Below are 16,675 nucleotides of genomic sequence, written 5' to 3'. Positions count from 1 at the left end.
CACAAAATATTAAATATGACTCTAATAGCACCACAACTTCATTCACCAATGTTATGCAACATATATTTGTATTTCAGTTAATTATTTGTTTGAATATCACATTACTTTCTGTGGGGGACAAAACTTTTGTCCTGCCAAAATCTGACCATTCTGTGTCCATTAACTGATCAATATTTCTGCATTGATGCCAATTTATTTTCTTAACCTAAACCACATTTTGGAAGGTTTCAGCTTTCAAAAGAATAATTTACACAACCAATGGATGAATTTAACGTCAGGTTAGAACCTTTAATTTACATAACATGGATAAGCGACATAACTTCTGTCAGGGAGTGTATATGTTCCATTGAATCACTGAAATGTAATAAAGACTCCTTATTTTTCATCACTTCATCAGTGTGCAGTGTTTTTACCTATATGCTATCAAGTAACCCAGCCTTATCTACTTGCACCTCCAACTCATCCAATCGAGTGCACTCCAGATCATCATTCATGGCCTGTTTTTTTCTGGTCCAGTTGCAGAAGTGAATGACACCATTAATTTTACCATGAAATGTACTGAAAAACAAGAAAAAGATTCCATGTTGTGTGTAATTGTGAAAACAAAAGCCACAATTCCCCCTTGGGTTTTGTTTTCATGGAATTCAATGTGTGATGAAATGGCCTGGCAACATGATTCCTCCCGGTAATTATGATTACTGTGATTTTAAAACTTGGGAATTTTCTTTACTCTTTAGTCGTGAAAAAAATGTGATTTGTGTCACCATTTCCTGAGACTTGAAGCTTTATTTTTCTGTTGATGAAGCTACATGAGTGCTTCTTTTTGCAACCCTCATCATGAGCCTGTTTTTGTCTTTAAAGTGCCTATACTAACATTCCAAGAAATTCACAGCCTTTTTCTGCACTACTTTATGTATAATTAGTCCCTTATTGACATCCGCTGGGCATGTACGACGCAAGTTGGTGGCTGAAATATGTAGCAGGCTCACGGGTGAGCCCACCCCATACCCGACAGATATTGGGTGTGATACAGAGTCAGGACCTGCCTCTAACAGCCGCAGGCCTTGTTAGCCTGTTAAATACCCCTTTCAAACTCTGACAGCAAAATTGGGGCATGTCATCCTATGCACCCATTGATGCCCCATGATGCTGTTGCAGAGTGCAAATGGGTTGCTATGACAGCTGGTGGTCTGTTGAAGACCTTTGTGACTGTCATGTAGTTCCTATGAAACCCGCAAAAAAACTAAAGATATGAACAGGGATACAAACTGATGTGTTTGCAGCATGTAAGCGCACGTTCACACTGGCCAATGAACAGAAAAAAAACAAAGACAGAAATATGATGATTAAATTCCTTTGAAACACAGTCTGTAAATAGGTTTCAAAGGAAATCGTGATTTTTACTATATGCAACAATGCTGTGGTATTGCTATGTATAATAAAAGCAATCAGACAGGTTCAGGTGCCATAAGAAAACTAACAAATACAGTAAAAAAAGCAAAAAGTTTTTTTCAAATATGGAAAAATGAAAAAAACATAAGTTAGAATAAAAAAAAATAAATGAGATACTAAAAAAATAAACACATGCGGTATGCATCTAGTCTATCAAAATATAAAGATAATTATCCAAATTGGTAAAAATAATAACCATAAAGAAATCTAAAACACCAAAATTTACATTTTTGGGGAAACCGCAATACCACAAAAAATATACTATAAAAAATTATCAAAATGTTATATCTATCCCAATTTATATTAATTAAAATCTTGTTTTGCCCCACTAAAAATGAGCCCTCACACAGCTCTATCGACCAAAAAATGAAAACATTATTGGTCTTGGAAAATGGCTACACAACCCCTAAAAACTTTTTTTTATACAAGTATCCCATTTTTATTTTACCAAATTACCACTAAAATAATAAAAAATTGGACAAGTTTGAGATTGCCATAATTGTACTGGTGAGGAGAATCATATTGCCAGGTAATTTTTGTCACACAATGTACGCCGTAAAAATAATTTTCAAAAAACGGTGTCATAATTGCATTTTTTTTCTACAATTTCACCGTTCTTGAAAATTTTTTTTCGTTTTCCAGTACACTATGTGGTAAAATCAATAATGTCATTCAAAATATAACACATCCAACAAAAAAGCAAGTCCTAATACAACTGGGTGGATATAAAAAAAATAGATGGCTCTTGGAAGAATGGGAGGAAAAAGATGGACACAAAACCAAAACTAGCCATGTCAGCAAGGGGTTAAATCTGTGTACTGTCAGAGTTTCTACACATGTTTATATATACACAGTAATATGCAGCTTTCTATTATCATGGTGATGATATTGCTTTTATTTTTCACATTATATATTTGCTGTTTATGACATTTCATTTTTTAATGTTGTTACACATAGGAGTACAGTAAAGTCACTAATCTACTGCATTTGTTTTCTAGCACCACAATAAACAGATTTTTCATTACAAGGTAAGAAATGAAATACAATGTAAATAAGCTTAAATCAGTAATGATAATTAAAGGGATTTACAAGCAATAACATTAATCAAAGCAGTGTAAGCAATAAAAGGCCCCATTCTAACAGCTGATCTGTAGGGGTGCTGGCATTGACCCATGCCAATGTAATATGGATTAACCTAAGCTGAGGATATTCCATCAGTATGTTTCAGATTTATGAGTAAACTTAATAGGTTTTGTGCATTTTTTACCAATTTGACAGTAAGCAAATATTATTTACATTTGCTGTAAATGTAAATGTACACCAAATTTTTCACCAGCTATAACAAATCTTTGCAGACTCTGCCCACTTTACTCATTTTTGGCCAGTGGCAATAAAAGATGAAAAAATTCCATGTCACCACTTTAGCTGAGCAATCCTACACTACAAACTGGTGTAAATTACTAAAGTATAAATCTTGTCTAAAAAAATTTACCACATTTATGTATTTTCAGATATGTTTATTTGCACTGTTCATCATTAAGCTGCATTCCAAGGCGAAAGCTATTCTTATATGATATATATATATATATATATATATATATATATATATATACATACATATATATACACTAGATGGTTGCCCGATTCTAACGCATCGGGTATTCTAGAATGTGTATGTAGTTTATTTATGAAGATTTTAGAATAATACATTAAATACACAAGATCCAATTAGCGAAGCACGGTTCAAATCCCGCGCCAATTCGCGTCCGGACTGCGCATGTCGCTGATTGTTCGCTGCCGGCCATGTAGTATATAACAGCCCACGTAGTAAATAGCACAGCCACGTAGTATATTGCACAGCCCCCTAGTATATTGCACAGCCACGTAGTATATAGCACAGCCACGGAGTATATAGCACAGCCCACGGAGTATATAGCACAGCCCACGGAGTATATAGCACAGCCCACGGAGTATATAGCACAGCCCACGGAGTATATAACACAGCCCACGGAGAATATAGCATAGCCACGTAGTATAGAACACAGCCCATGGAGTGTATTACAGCCCACATAGCATATAACACAGCCATGTAGTATATAACAGCCCACACACACAGCAGTATATAACACAGCCCACGTAGTGTATAACACAGGCCACGTAGTGTATAACACAGGTCACGTAGTGTATAACACAGGTCACGTAGTGTATAACACAGGCCACGTAGTGTATTGCACAGCCCATGTAGTATATAGCACAGCCCACGTAGCACATTGCACAGCCCACGTAGTACACTGCACAGCCCACGTAGTATATTGCACAGCCCACGTAGTATATTGCACAGCCCACGTAGTACATTGCACAGCCCACATAGTATATTGCACAGCCCACGTAGTATATTGCACAGCCCACGTAATATATTGCACAGCCCACCTAGTATATTGCACAGCCTATGGAGTATATAGCACAGCCCACGTAGTATATTGCACAGCCCACGCAGTATATAGCACAGCCCACGCAGTATATAGCACAGCACACGCAGTATATTGCACAGCCCCAGCAGTATATTGCACAGCCCACATAGTATATTGCACAGCCCACGTAGTATATTGCACAGCCCACGCAGTACATTGCACAGCCCACGTAGTACATTGCACAGCCCACATAGTATATTGCACAGCCCACGCAGTATATAGCAATGTGGGCATCATATCTCTGTTAAAAAAATAATTCAAATAAAAAATAGTTATATACTCACCTTCCATTGGCCCCAGATCCAGGCGAAGCATTTACCGATGCTCCTCACGCACTCCGGTCCCAAGAGTGCATTGCGGTCTTGCGAGATGATGACGTAGCGGTCTCGCGAGACCGCTACGTCATCATCTCGCAAGATGGCAATGCATGAAGCGGTCACCGGGGAGTCGCGAGGAGCGGGAAAGGCCGGTTCTGGATCCGAGGGGCCGACGGACGGTGAGTATATAACTATTTTATATTTTTAAAAAATTTTTTAACATTAGATCTTTTTACTATCGATGCCGCATAGGCAGCATCAATAGTAAAAAGTTGGTCACACAGGGTTAATAGCAGCGGTAACGGAGTGCGTTACCCACGGCATAATGCCGTCCGTTACCGCTGCTATATATATATATATATATATATATATATATATATATATATATATATACATACATACATACAGTGGGGGAAAAAGTATTTATTCAGCCACCAATTGTGCAAGTTCTCCCACTTAAAAAGATGAGAGAGGCCTGTAATTGACATCATAGGTAGACCACAACTATGAGAGTCAAAATGAGAAAACAAATCCAGAAAATCACCTTGCCTGATTTGGTAAGATATATTTAGCAAATTATGGTGGAAAATAAGTATTTGGTCACCTAAAAACATGCAAGATTTCTGGCTTTCACAGACCTGTAACTTCCTCTTTAATAGGCTCCTCTGTCCTTCACTCATTACCTGTAGTAATGGCACCTGTTTGAACTTGTTATCATTATAAGAGACACCTGTCCACAATCTCAAACAGTCACACTCCAAACTCCACTATGGTGAAGACCAAAGAGCCGTCGAAGGACACCAGAAACAAAATTGTAGCCCTGCACCAGGCTGGGAAGACAATCTGCAATAGGCAAGCAGCTTGGTGTGATGAAATCAACTGTGGGAGCAATAATAAGAAAATGGACGACATACAAGACCACTGATAATGTCCCTCGAACTGTGGCTCCATGCAATATCTCACCCCGTGGGGTAAAAATGATCAGAAGAATGGTAAGTAAAAATCCCAGAACCACATGGAACCTAGTGAATGACCTGCTTAGAGCTGGGACCACCGTAGCAAAGACTACCATCAGTAACACACTACGCCACCAGGGACTCAGATTCTGCAGTGCCAGACGTGTCCCCCTGCTTAAGCCAGTACATGTCTGGGCCCATCTGAAGTTTGCTAGATAGCAGTTGGATTATCCAGAAGAGTAATGGGAGAATGTTATATGGTCTGATGAAACCAAAGTAGAACTGCTTGGTAGAAACAAAACTCGCCGTGTTTGGAGGAGACATAATGCTGAGTTGCATCCAAAGAACACCATACCTACTGTGAATCATGGGGGTGGCAACATCATGCTTTGGGGCTGTTTCTCTGCAAAGGGATCAGGACGACTGATCTGTGTCCATGAAAGTATGAATGGGGCCATGTATCGTGAGATTTTGAGTGCAAACCTCCTTCCGTCAGCAATGGCATTGAAGATGAAACATGGATGGGTCTTTCATCATGATAATTATCACAAGCACACTGCCCGGACAACGAAGGAGTGGCTTCGTAAGAAGCATATGAAGGTCCTGGAGTGTGGCCTAGCCAGTCTCCAGATCTCAACCCCATAGAAAACCTTTGGAGGGAGTTGAAAGTCCGTGTTGCCCAGCGACAGGCCCAAAACATCACTGCTCTAGAGGAGATCTGCATGGAGGAATGGGCCAACATACCACCAACAGTGTGTGCCAGCCTTGTGAAGACTTACAGAAAACGTTTGACCTCTGTCATTGCCAACAAAGGATATGTACTGTAGAAAATATTGTGATGAACTTTTGTTAATGACCAAATACTTATTTTCCACCATAATTTGCAAAATAAATCTTGCCAAATCAGACAAGGTGATTTTCTGGATTTGTTTTCTCATTTTGACTCTCATAGTTGTGGTCTACCTATGATGTCAATTACAGGCCTCTCTCATCTTTTTAAGTGGGAGAACTTGCACAATTGGTGGCTGACTAAAAACTTTTTTTTACCCGATATATATATATATATATATATATATATATATATATATATATATATATACACTGTATATTGTGAGATAGCACTCCCTGAGTGTGTTGGGGACACTCGCCTGGCAATGGGATTAATGCACACAGGAACGGTTTCTCACTTAATCATACCATCCGGTTTATTTAAGTGCAGCATAAATGCAGCATAAACCGGATAGAGTACAGTCCGTACCATTACACCCACGAAACATAATAAGACACCAGTCTGTTCATGTAGCAGATACACCTCTCTGCCTTCTTGCAACCCCCTTGTCTGACTTTCATTTTCATAGATCTTTTATTTATTACCGTATATACTCGAGTATACACTCACCGGCCACTTTATTAGGTACACCATGCTAGTAACGGGTTGGACCCCCTTTTGCCTTCAGAACTGCCTCAATTCTTCGTGGCATAGATTCAACAAGGTGCTGGAAGCATTCCTCAGAGATTTTGGTCCATATTGACATGATGGCATCACACAGTTGCCGCAGATTTGTCGGCTGCACATCCCAAATATGCTCCATACAAGGCAGGATGGATCCATGCTTTCATGTTGTTTACGCCAAATTCTGACCCTACCATCCGAATGTCGCAGCAGAAATCGAGACTCATCAGACCAAGCAACGTTTTTCCAATCTTCTACTGTCCAATTTCAATGAGCTTGTACAAATTGTAGCCTCAGTTTCCTGTTCTTAGCTGAAAGGAGTGGTACCCGGTGTGGTCTTCTGCTGCTGTAGCCCATCTGCCTCAAAGTTCGACGCACTGTGCGTTCAGAGATGCTCTTAGGCCTACCTTGGTTGTAACGGGTGGCGATTTGAGTCACTGTTGCCTTTCTATCAGCTCGAACCAGTCTGCCCATTCTCCTCTGACCTCTGGCATCAACAAGGCATTTCCGCCCACAGAACTGCCGCTCACTGGATTTTTTTTCTTTTTCGGACCATTCTCTGTAAACCCTAGAGATGGTTGTGCGTGAAAATCCCAGTAGATCAGCAGTTTCTGAAATACTCAGACCAGCCCTTCTGGCACCAACAACCATGCCACGTTCAAAGGCACTCAAATCACCTTTCTTCCCCATACTGATGCTCGGTTTGAACTGCAGGAGATTGTCTTGACCATGTCTACATGCCTAAATGCACTGAGTTGCCGCCATGTGATTGGCTGATTAGAAATTAAGTGTTAACAAGAAGTTGGACAGGTGTACCTAATAAAGTGGCCGGTGAGTGTAAGCCGACCCGAGTATAAGCCGACCCCCCTAATTTTGCCACAAAAAACTGGGAAAACTTATTGACTCGAGTATAAGCCTAGGGTGGAAAATGCAGCAGCTACCGGTGAATTTCAAAAATAAAAATAGATGCTCCATACCGTTCATTATGGCCCCATAGCTGTGCCATATAGTGCTCTGCACCATTCATAATTGCCCCATAGCTGTGCCATATAGTGCTCTGCACCGTTCATAATTGCCCCATAGCTGTGCCATATAGTGCTCTGCACCATTCATAATTGCCCTATAGCTGTGCCATATAGTGCTCTGCACCGTTCATAATTGCCCCATAGCTGTGCCATATAGTGCTCTGCACCATTATTGCCCCATAGCTGTGCCATACAGTGCTCTGCACCATTATTGCCCCATAGCTGTGCCATATAGTGCTCTGCACCGTCCATTATTGCCCCATAGCTGTGCCATATATAGTGCTCTGCACCATTATTGCCCCATAGCTGTGCCATATAGTGCTCTGCACCATTATTGCCCCATAGCTGTGCCATATAGTGCTCTGCACCATCCATTATTGCCCCATAGCTGTGCCATATAGTGCTCTGCACCATTATTGTCCCATAGCTGTGCCATATAGTGCTCTGCACCATTATTGCCCCATAGCTGTGCCATATAGTGCTCTGCACCATTCATTATTGCCCCATAGCTGTGCCATATAGTGCTCTGCACCGTTCATTATTGCCCCATAGCTGTGCCATATAGTGCTCTGCACCATTATTGCCCCATAGCTGTGCCATATAGTGCTTGCACCATTATTGCCCCATAGCTGTGCCATATAGTGCTCTGCACCATTATTGCCCCATAGCTGTGCCATATAGTGCTCTGCACCGTCCATTATTGCCCCATAGCTGTGCCATACAGTGCTCTGCACCATTATTGCCCCATAGCTGTGCCATACAGTGCTCTGCACCATTATTGCCCCATAGCTGTGCCATATAGTGCTCTGCACCATTATTGCCCCATAGCTGTGCCATATAGTGCTCTGCACCATTATTGCCCCATAGCTGTGCCATATAGTGCTCTGCACCATCCATTATTGCCCCATAGCTGTGCCATATAGTGCTCTGCACCATTATCGCCCCATAGCTGTGCCATATTGTGCTCTGCACCATTATTGCCCCATAGCTGTGCCATATAGTGCTCTGCACCATTCATTATTGCCCCATAGCTGTGCCATATAGTGCTCTGCACCGTTCATTATTGCCCCATAGCTGTGCCATATAGTGCTCTGCACCATTATTGCCCCATAGCTGTGCCATACAGTGCTTGCACCATTATTGCCCCATAGCTGTGCCATATAGTGCTCTGCACCATTATTGCCCCATAGCTGTGCCATATAGTGCTCTGCACCGTCCATTATTGCCCCATAGCTGTGCCATACAGTGCTCTGCACCATTATTGCCCCATAGCTGTGCCATACAGTGCTCTGCACCATTATTGCCCCATAGCTGTGCCATATAGTGCTCTGCACCATTATTGCCCCATAGCTGTGCCATATAATGCTCTGCACCATTATTGCCCCATAGCTGTGCCATATAGTGCTTGCACCATTATTTCCCCATAGCTGTGCCATACAGTGCTCTGCACCATTATTGCCCCATAGCTGTGCCATACAGTGCTCTGCACCATTATTGCCCCATAGCTGTGCCATATAGTGCTCTGCACCATTATTGCCCCATAGCTGTGCCATATAATGCTCTACACCATTATTGCCCCATAGCTGTGCCATATAGTGCTTGCACCATTATTGCCCCATAGCTGTGCCATACAGTGCTCTGCACCATTATTGCCCCATAGCTGTGCCATACAGTGCTCTGCACCATTATTGCCCCATAGCTGTGCCATACAGTGCTCTGCACCATTATTGCCCCATAGCTGTGCCATATAGTGCTCTAGACCATTATTGCCCCATAGCTGTGCCATATAGTGCTCTGCACCATTATTGCCCCATAGCTGTGCCATATAGTGCTCTGCACCATTATTGCCCCATAGCTGTGCCATATAGTGCTCTGCACCATTATCGCCCCATAGCTGTGCCATATAGTGCTCTGCACCATTCATTATTGCCCCATAGCTGTGCCATATAGTGCTCTGCACCGTTCATTATTGCCCCATAGCTGTGCCATATAGTGCTCTGCACCATTATTGCCCCATAGCTGTGCCATACAGTGCTTGCACCATTATTGCCCCATAGCTGTGCCATATAGTGCTCTGCACCATTATTGCCCCATAGCTGTGCCATATAGTGCTCTGCACCGTCCATTATTGCCCCATAGCTGTGCCATACAGTGCTCTGCACCATTATTGCCCCATAGCTGTGCCATATAGTGCTCTAGACCATTATTGCCCCATAGCTGTGCCATATAGTGCTCTGCACCATTATTGCCCCATAGCTGTGCCATATAGTGCTCTGCACCATTATTGCCCCATAGCTGTGCCATATAGTGCTCTGCACCATTATCGCCCCATAGCTGTGCCATACAGTGCTCTGCACCATTATTGCCCCATAGCTGTGCCATACAGTGCTCTGCACCATTATTGCCCCATAGCTGTGCCATATAGTGCTCTGCACCATTATTGCCCCATAGCTGTGCCATATAGTGCTCTGCACCGTCCATTATTGCCCCATAGCTGTGCCATAGAAAGCTGTGCTGCTGCTGCTGCAATAAAAGTAATAAAACACATACTCACCTCTCTTGCTTGTAGCTCCTCGGCGCCATCTTCCCGGCGTCTCTCCGCACTGACTGATCAGGCAGAGGGCAGCGCGCACACTATATGCGTCATCGCGCCCTCTGACCTGCACAGTCAGTGTGGAGAGAGAGACGCCGGGAAGATGGAGACAGCGCCCGGCGTGTGGAACGCGGACAGGTGAATATGTAATACCTACCTGCTCCCGGCGTCCCGCTCCTTCCCCCGGACAGCTGGTCTTCGGTGCCGCAGCCTCTTCCTCTGTCAGCGGTCAACGGCACCGCTGATTAGAGAAATGAATTATGCGGCTCCACCCCTATGGGGGGTGGAGCAGCCTATTCATTTCTCTAATGAGCGGTCCCACGTGACCGCTCAGGGGAAGAGCTGCGGCACCCGGAGACCGTGGGACGGGCAGGGGGAGCGTCAGGATCGCCGGGACTAGGTAAGTATGCCTCGGCGCCCTCTCCCCCTCACCCGCCGACCGTGACTCGAGTATAAGCCGAGGGAGCACTTTCAGCCCAAAAATTTGGGCTGAAAATCTCGGCTTATACTCGAGTATATACGGTATTACTTTTGTCAGGTTCAAGTAATTTCTGTGACCATTGTGGGGTTTTCTGTCATTAAACGAGGAGTACCAACAATTTTGACCATGTGTGTACATATATATTTATATACAGTTAGGTCCATATATATTTGGACAGAGACAACATTTTTCTAATTTTGGTTATAGACATTACCACAATGAATTTTAAACAAAACGATTCAGATGCAGTTGAAGTTCAGACTTTCAGCTTTCATTTGAGGGTATCCACTTTAAAATTGGATGAAGGGTTTAGGAGTTTCAGCTCCTTAACATGTGCCACCCTGTTTTCAAAGGGACCAAAAGTAATTGGACAATTGACTCCAAGGCTATTTCATGGACAGGTGTGGGCAATCCCTTCGTTTTGCCATTCTCAATTAGGCAGATAAAAGGCCTGGAGTTGATTTGAGGTGTGGTGCTTGCATTTGGAAGGTTTTGCTGTGAAGTAAACATGCGGTCAAAGGAGCTCTCCGTGCAGGTGAAACAAGCCATCCTTAAGCTGCGAAAACAGAAAAAACCCATCCGAGAAATTGCTACAATATTAGGAGTGGCAAAATCTACAGTTTGGTACATCCTGAGAAAGAAAGAAAGCACTGGTGAGCTCATCAATGCAAAAAGACCTGGGCGCCCACGGAAGACAACAGTGGTGGATGATTGCAGAATAATCTCAATGGTGAAGAGAAACCCCTTCACAACCGCCAACCAAGTGACCAACACTCTCCAGGAGGTAGGCGTATCAATATCCAAATCTACCATAAAGAGAAGACTGCATGAAAGTAAATACAGAGGGTTCACTGCACGGTGCAAGCCACTCATAAGCATCAAGAATAAAAAGGCTAGACTGGACTTTGCTATAAAACATTTAAGAAAGCCAGCACAGTTCTGGAAGAACATTCTTTGGACAGATGAAACCAAGATCAACCTCTACCAGAATGATGGAAAGAAAAAAGTTTGGGGAAGGAGTGGTACAGCTCATGATCCAAAGCATCCCACATCATCTGTAAAACACGGCGGAGGCAGTGTGATGGCTTGGGCATGCATGGCTGCCAGTGGCACTGGGTCACTAGTGTTTATTGATGATGTGACACAGGACAGAAGCAGCCGAATGAATTCTAAGGTATTCAGAGCCATACTGTGTGCTCAGACCCAGCCAAATGCAGCCAAACTGATTGGTCGTCGTTTCATACTACAGATGGACAATGACTCAAAACATAAAGCCAAAGCAACCCAGGAGTTTATTAAAGCAAAGACGTGGAATAGTCTTGAATGGCCAAGTCGGTCACCTGATCTCAACCCAATTGAGCATGCGTTTCACTTGTTAAAGACTAAACTTCAGACAGAAAGGTCCACAAATAAACAGCAACTGAAAACCACTGCAGTGAAGGCCTGGCGGAGCATCAAAAAGGAGGAAACACAGCGTCTGGTGATGTCCATGTGTTCAAGACTTCAGGCAGTCATTGCCAACAAAGGGTTTTCAACCAAGTACTAGAAATGAACATTTTATTTACAATTATTGAATCTGTCCAATTACTTTTGGTCCCTTTAAAAACAGGGTGGCACATGTTAAGGAGCTGAAACTCCTAAACCCTTCATCCAATTTTAATGTGGATACCCTCAAATGAAAGCTGAAAGTCTGAACTTCAACTGCATCTGAATTGTTTTGCTTAAAATTAATTGTGGTAATGTCTATAACCAAAATTAGAAAAATGTTGTCTCTGTCCAAATATATATGGACCTAACTGTATGTTATATAGACATACAGTGGCTTGAGAAAGTATTCACCCCCTATACTTTTTACCTATTTTGTTACATTATAACATGTGTGTAAATATTTTTGTAATCTGATTTGTGTGTGATGCATCAGCACTCAATAGTCTAAGTTGGTGAAGGGAAAGAAAAATATAGGCATAAATTAAATTTGTGATCAAATAACTAAAAATTGGCATGTTCATATGTATTCACCCCTTTTGCGATGAAGCCCCTTAAACTTTCTGGTGCAAGCAATTGCCTTCATAAGTCACATGCTTAGTGAAAGGAAGTCCACCTGTGTGCAATCTAAGTGTCACATATTCTGTCAGTATACACACACCTTTTCTGAAAGGCCATAGAGACTGCAACACCATTAAGCAAGAGTCACCACTAACTAAACAACACCATGATGACCAAGGAGACCTCCAAACAAGTCAGTGACAAAGTTGTTGAGAAGTACAAGTCAGGGTCGGGTTATAACAAAAAATCTCAATCTCTGATTATCCCCCTGACCACCATAAAATCCATTATCATCAAATGGAAAGAACTCCAAAGACATACTGATAGGGAATTTAGATTGTGAGCTCCATCGGGGACAGTGATGATTATGTGTGCAAACTGTAAAGCACTTGCAGAATATGTTAGCGCTATATTAAAAAAAATGAAGATTATTATTATTATAACGTGGTAGTACAACAAACCTGCCAAGAGCGGGCCCTTCACCAAGACTCTCAGCCCAGGCAAGGAGGGCATTAATGAGGGAAGCAGCACAGAGACCAAAGGTAACCCAGAAGAAGCTGCAAAGTTCCCAGGCAGAGACTGGAGTATATGTCCATACTACCGCAATAAGCCATACACTCTAAAGATGAGGCACGTATGGAAGACCTGGCAGAAAAAAAGCCTTACACACAAATTGTAAGGTTCGTTTTGAGTTTGCCAAAAGACATATGGGAGACTCCTCAAATGTATAGAGGAAGGTGCTGTAGTCAGATGAGACCAAAAGGGAACTTTTTTGGACACCAAAGTAAATAATTTGTCTGGCGCCAAACCAACACAGTTCATCACCCTAAAAACACCATCCCCACAGTAAAACATGGTGGTAGCATGTGGTGTTGTTTTTCAGCAGCAGGGACAGGGAATACGATCTGAGTTGAGGGGAAGATGGATGGTATGAAATACAGAGATAATCTTGAGGAAAACCGGTTGCAGTCTGTCAGTGATTTGAGACTGGCACGAAGCTTCACCTTCCAACAACACAATGACCCAAAGCATACTGCTAAAGCAACACTCGAGTGGTTTAATGGAAAACATGTAAATGTTTAAGAGTGACCTAGTCCAAGATCAGACACTAATGCAATTGAGAATCTGTGGTCAGACTTGAAGATTGCTATTCATCAGAGGAAACCATCTAACTTGAAGGAGCTGGAGCAGTTTTTCCTTGAGGAATGGGCAAAAATCCCAGTAAAAAGATGTGTAAAGCTCATAGAGACTTATCCAAAGCGACTTATGGCTGTAATTGCTGCAAAAAGAGGCTCTACAAAGTACTGACTTTAGGGGGTGAAGAGTTATGCACAATGAAGTTTTCAGTTATTTTGTCCAATTTTGTTGTTTGCTTCACAATAACAAGAAAGCAAAATGTTCACAGTTGTAGGAATGTTCTTTACATGAACTGATGCAAACCCTCAAAAAAACAGTGAAATTCCAGGTTGTGAGGTAGTAAAACATGAAAAAGCCATGGTGGGCAAGCCACCGTGTGTATATATACAGTGCCTACAAGTAGTATTCAACCCCCTGCAGATTTAGCAGGTTTACACATTTGGAATTAACTTGGCATTGTGACATTTGGACTGTAGATCAGCCTGGAAGTGTGAAATGCACTGCAGCAAAAAAGAATGTTATTTCTTTGCTTATTTTTTTTTTTAAATTGGGAAAAGTTTTTTCAGAGGGTCATTTATTATTCAACCCCTCAACCCACCAGAATTCTGTTTGGTTCCCCTAAAGTATTAAGAAGTAGTTCAGGCACAAAGAACAATGAGCTTCACATGTTTGGATTAATTATCTCTTTTTCCAGCCATTTCTGACTATTTAAGACCCTCCCCAAACTTGTGAACAGCACTCATACATGGTCAACATGGGAAAGACAAAGGAGCATTCCAAGGCCATCAGAGACAAGATCGTGGAGGGTCACAAGGCTGGCAAGGGGTACAAAACCCTTTCCAAGGAGTTGGGCCTTCCTGTTTCCACTGTTGGGAGCATCATCCGGAAGTGGAAGGCTTATGGAACTACTGTTAGTCTTCCACGGCCTGGACAGCCTTTGAAAGTTTCCTCCCGTGCCGAGGCCAGGCTTGTCCGAAGAGTCAAGGCTAACCCAAGGACAACAAGGAAGGAGCTCCGGGAAGATCTCATGGCAGTGGGGACATTGGTTTCAGTCAATACCATAAGTAACGTACTCCACCGCAATGGTCTCCGTTCCAGACGAGCCCGTAAGGTACCTTTACTTTCAAAGCGTCATGTCAAGGCTCGTCTACAGTTTGCTCATGATCACTTGGAGGACTCTGAGACTGACTGGTTCAAGGTTCTCTGGTCTGATGAGACCAAGATCGAGATCTTTGGTGCCAACCACACACGTGACATTTGGAAACTGGATGGCACTGCATACGACCCCAAGAATACCATCCCTACAGTCAAGCATGGTGGTGGCAGCATCATGCTGTGGGGCTGTTTCTCAGCCAAGGGGCCTGGCCATCTGGTCCGCATCCATGGGAAGATGGATAGCACGGCCTACCTGGAGATTTTGGCCAAGAACCTCCGCTCCTCCATCAAGGATCTTAAGATGGGTCGTCATTTCATCTTCCAACAAGACAACGACCCAAAGCACACAGCCAAGAAAACCAAGGCCTGGTTCAAGAGGCAAAAAATCAAGGTGTTGCAGTGGCCTAGTCAGTCTCCTGACCTTAACCCAATTGAAAACTTGTGGAAGGAGCTCAAGATTAAAGTCCACATGAGACACCCAAAGAACCTAGATAACTTGGAGAAGATCTGCATGGAGGAGTGGGCCAAGATAACTCCAGAGACATGTGCCGGCCTGATCAGGTCTTATAAAAGACGAATATTAGCTGTAATTGCAAACAAAGGTTATTCCACAAAATATTAAACCTAGGGGTTGAATAATAATTGACCCACACTTTTATGTTTAAAATTTATAAAAATTTAACTGAGCAACAAAACTTTTTGGTTTGTAAGATTTATGCATCTGTTAATAAATCCTGCTCTTGTTTGAAGTTTGAAGGCTCTAACTTATTTGCATCTTATTAAACCTGCTAAATCTGCAGGGGGTTGAATACTACTTGTAGGCACTGTGTATATATATATATATATATATATATATATATATATATATATTCACCTTTTCTAATTGTTTTCATAAATCATCAGATATCTATTTTTGCTTATGTTTAAGTGCACTTAAACAGAAAAATTTAACTCATTTGTGACCCTTTTTTTTCCTTCTATTTTAGGATGGATTTATCAGTGAGCGTTATCTAATATTGCATATACTATCAAGATGTATTGATGTCTTCTGAGCTGCACAACATATGTGTATTTGTTGTACTGTCTCTCATCTGACTGTATTCAGCTTGCAAATAAAATATATAGTGGCACGAAGTTGTGTATAATTTATTTGTCACAATTCTGTATGTAAAATAATTTACGATAATATCTGATGGGAAATTAAGATTCTTTCAGTATACAGTCCTACAAATGCAGTTGCTCTCAGCCTATCATTAAATTCTCCAAATCATTAAAATTGCAATAAAAAGGCACTTCCTTCAGTTTCTTGGATTGCCAAGGGGTAACGTTTCTCCTTATGGAGAGTGACATACCAGCTGGCTTGTCAAGGTAAGGAGGCTCATTCGCCGTGCAATGCTCCTCTGGGAATTTAAATATGCAAATTGCCTCTGCTGAAAAAAAGAGAGGACTTAACTCTATAGCGCCACCTATTGGAAGTAGCGATCCTACAAGTCACAATCAACCCTTTAACGAGTCGTGCAATATGACTTAGGATAAAAGCCAAATCAGTATCTCAATTCGCAGACACGGTGTTTTGGGCTGTTGGCCCT

The 16,675-nt window shown here is 42.3% G+C and overlaps 1 protein-coding gene across 1 annotated transcript in view; it reads left to right on the top strand.

Annotated features, from left to right (window-relative positions):
• The window catches only part of IGFN1 (immunoglobulin like and fibronectin type III domain containing 1), a 262,834-nt gene extending 246,614 nt beyond the window's left edge, over positions 1 to 16,220 (top strand). Inside the window, exons 10-11 of the mRNA XM_077295387.1 lie at positions 2,451 to 2,480; positions 16,073 to 16,220. Of these exons, the coding sequence (XP_077151502.1) occupies positions 2,451 to 2,461 (11 nt within the window). The 3' untranslated portion in view covers positions 2,462 to 2,480; positions 16,073 to 16,220. The remainder of the gene's footprint in view (positions 1 to 2,450; positions 2,481 to 16,072) is intronic.
• The last annotated feature ends 455 nt before the right edge of the window (positions 16,221 to 16,675 follow it).

The sequence above is a fragment of the Ranitomeya variabilis genome, chromosome 3 (assembly GCF_051348905.1).
Source record: "Ranitomeya variabilis isolate aRanVar5 chromosome 3, aRanVar5.hap1, whole genome shotgun sequence".
Lineage (NCBI taxonomy): Eukaryota > Metazoa > Chordata > Amphibia > Anura > Dendrobatidae > Ranitomeya > Ranitomeya variabilis.
The sequence above is the reverse complement of the archived record's forward strand: the minus strand, read 5'-3'. Positions and strand labels throughout refer to the sequence as shown.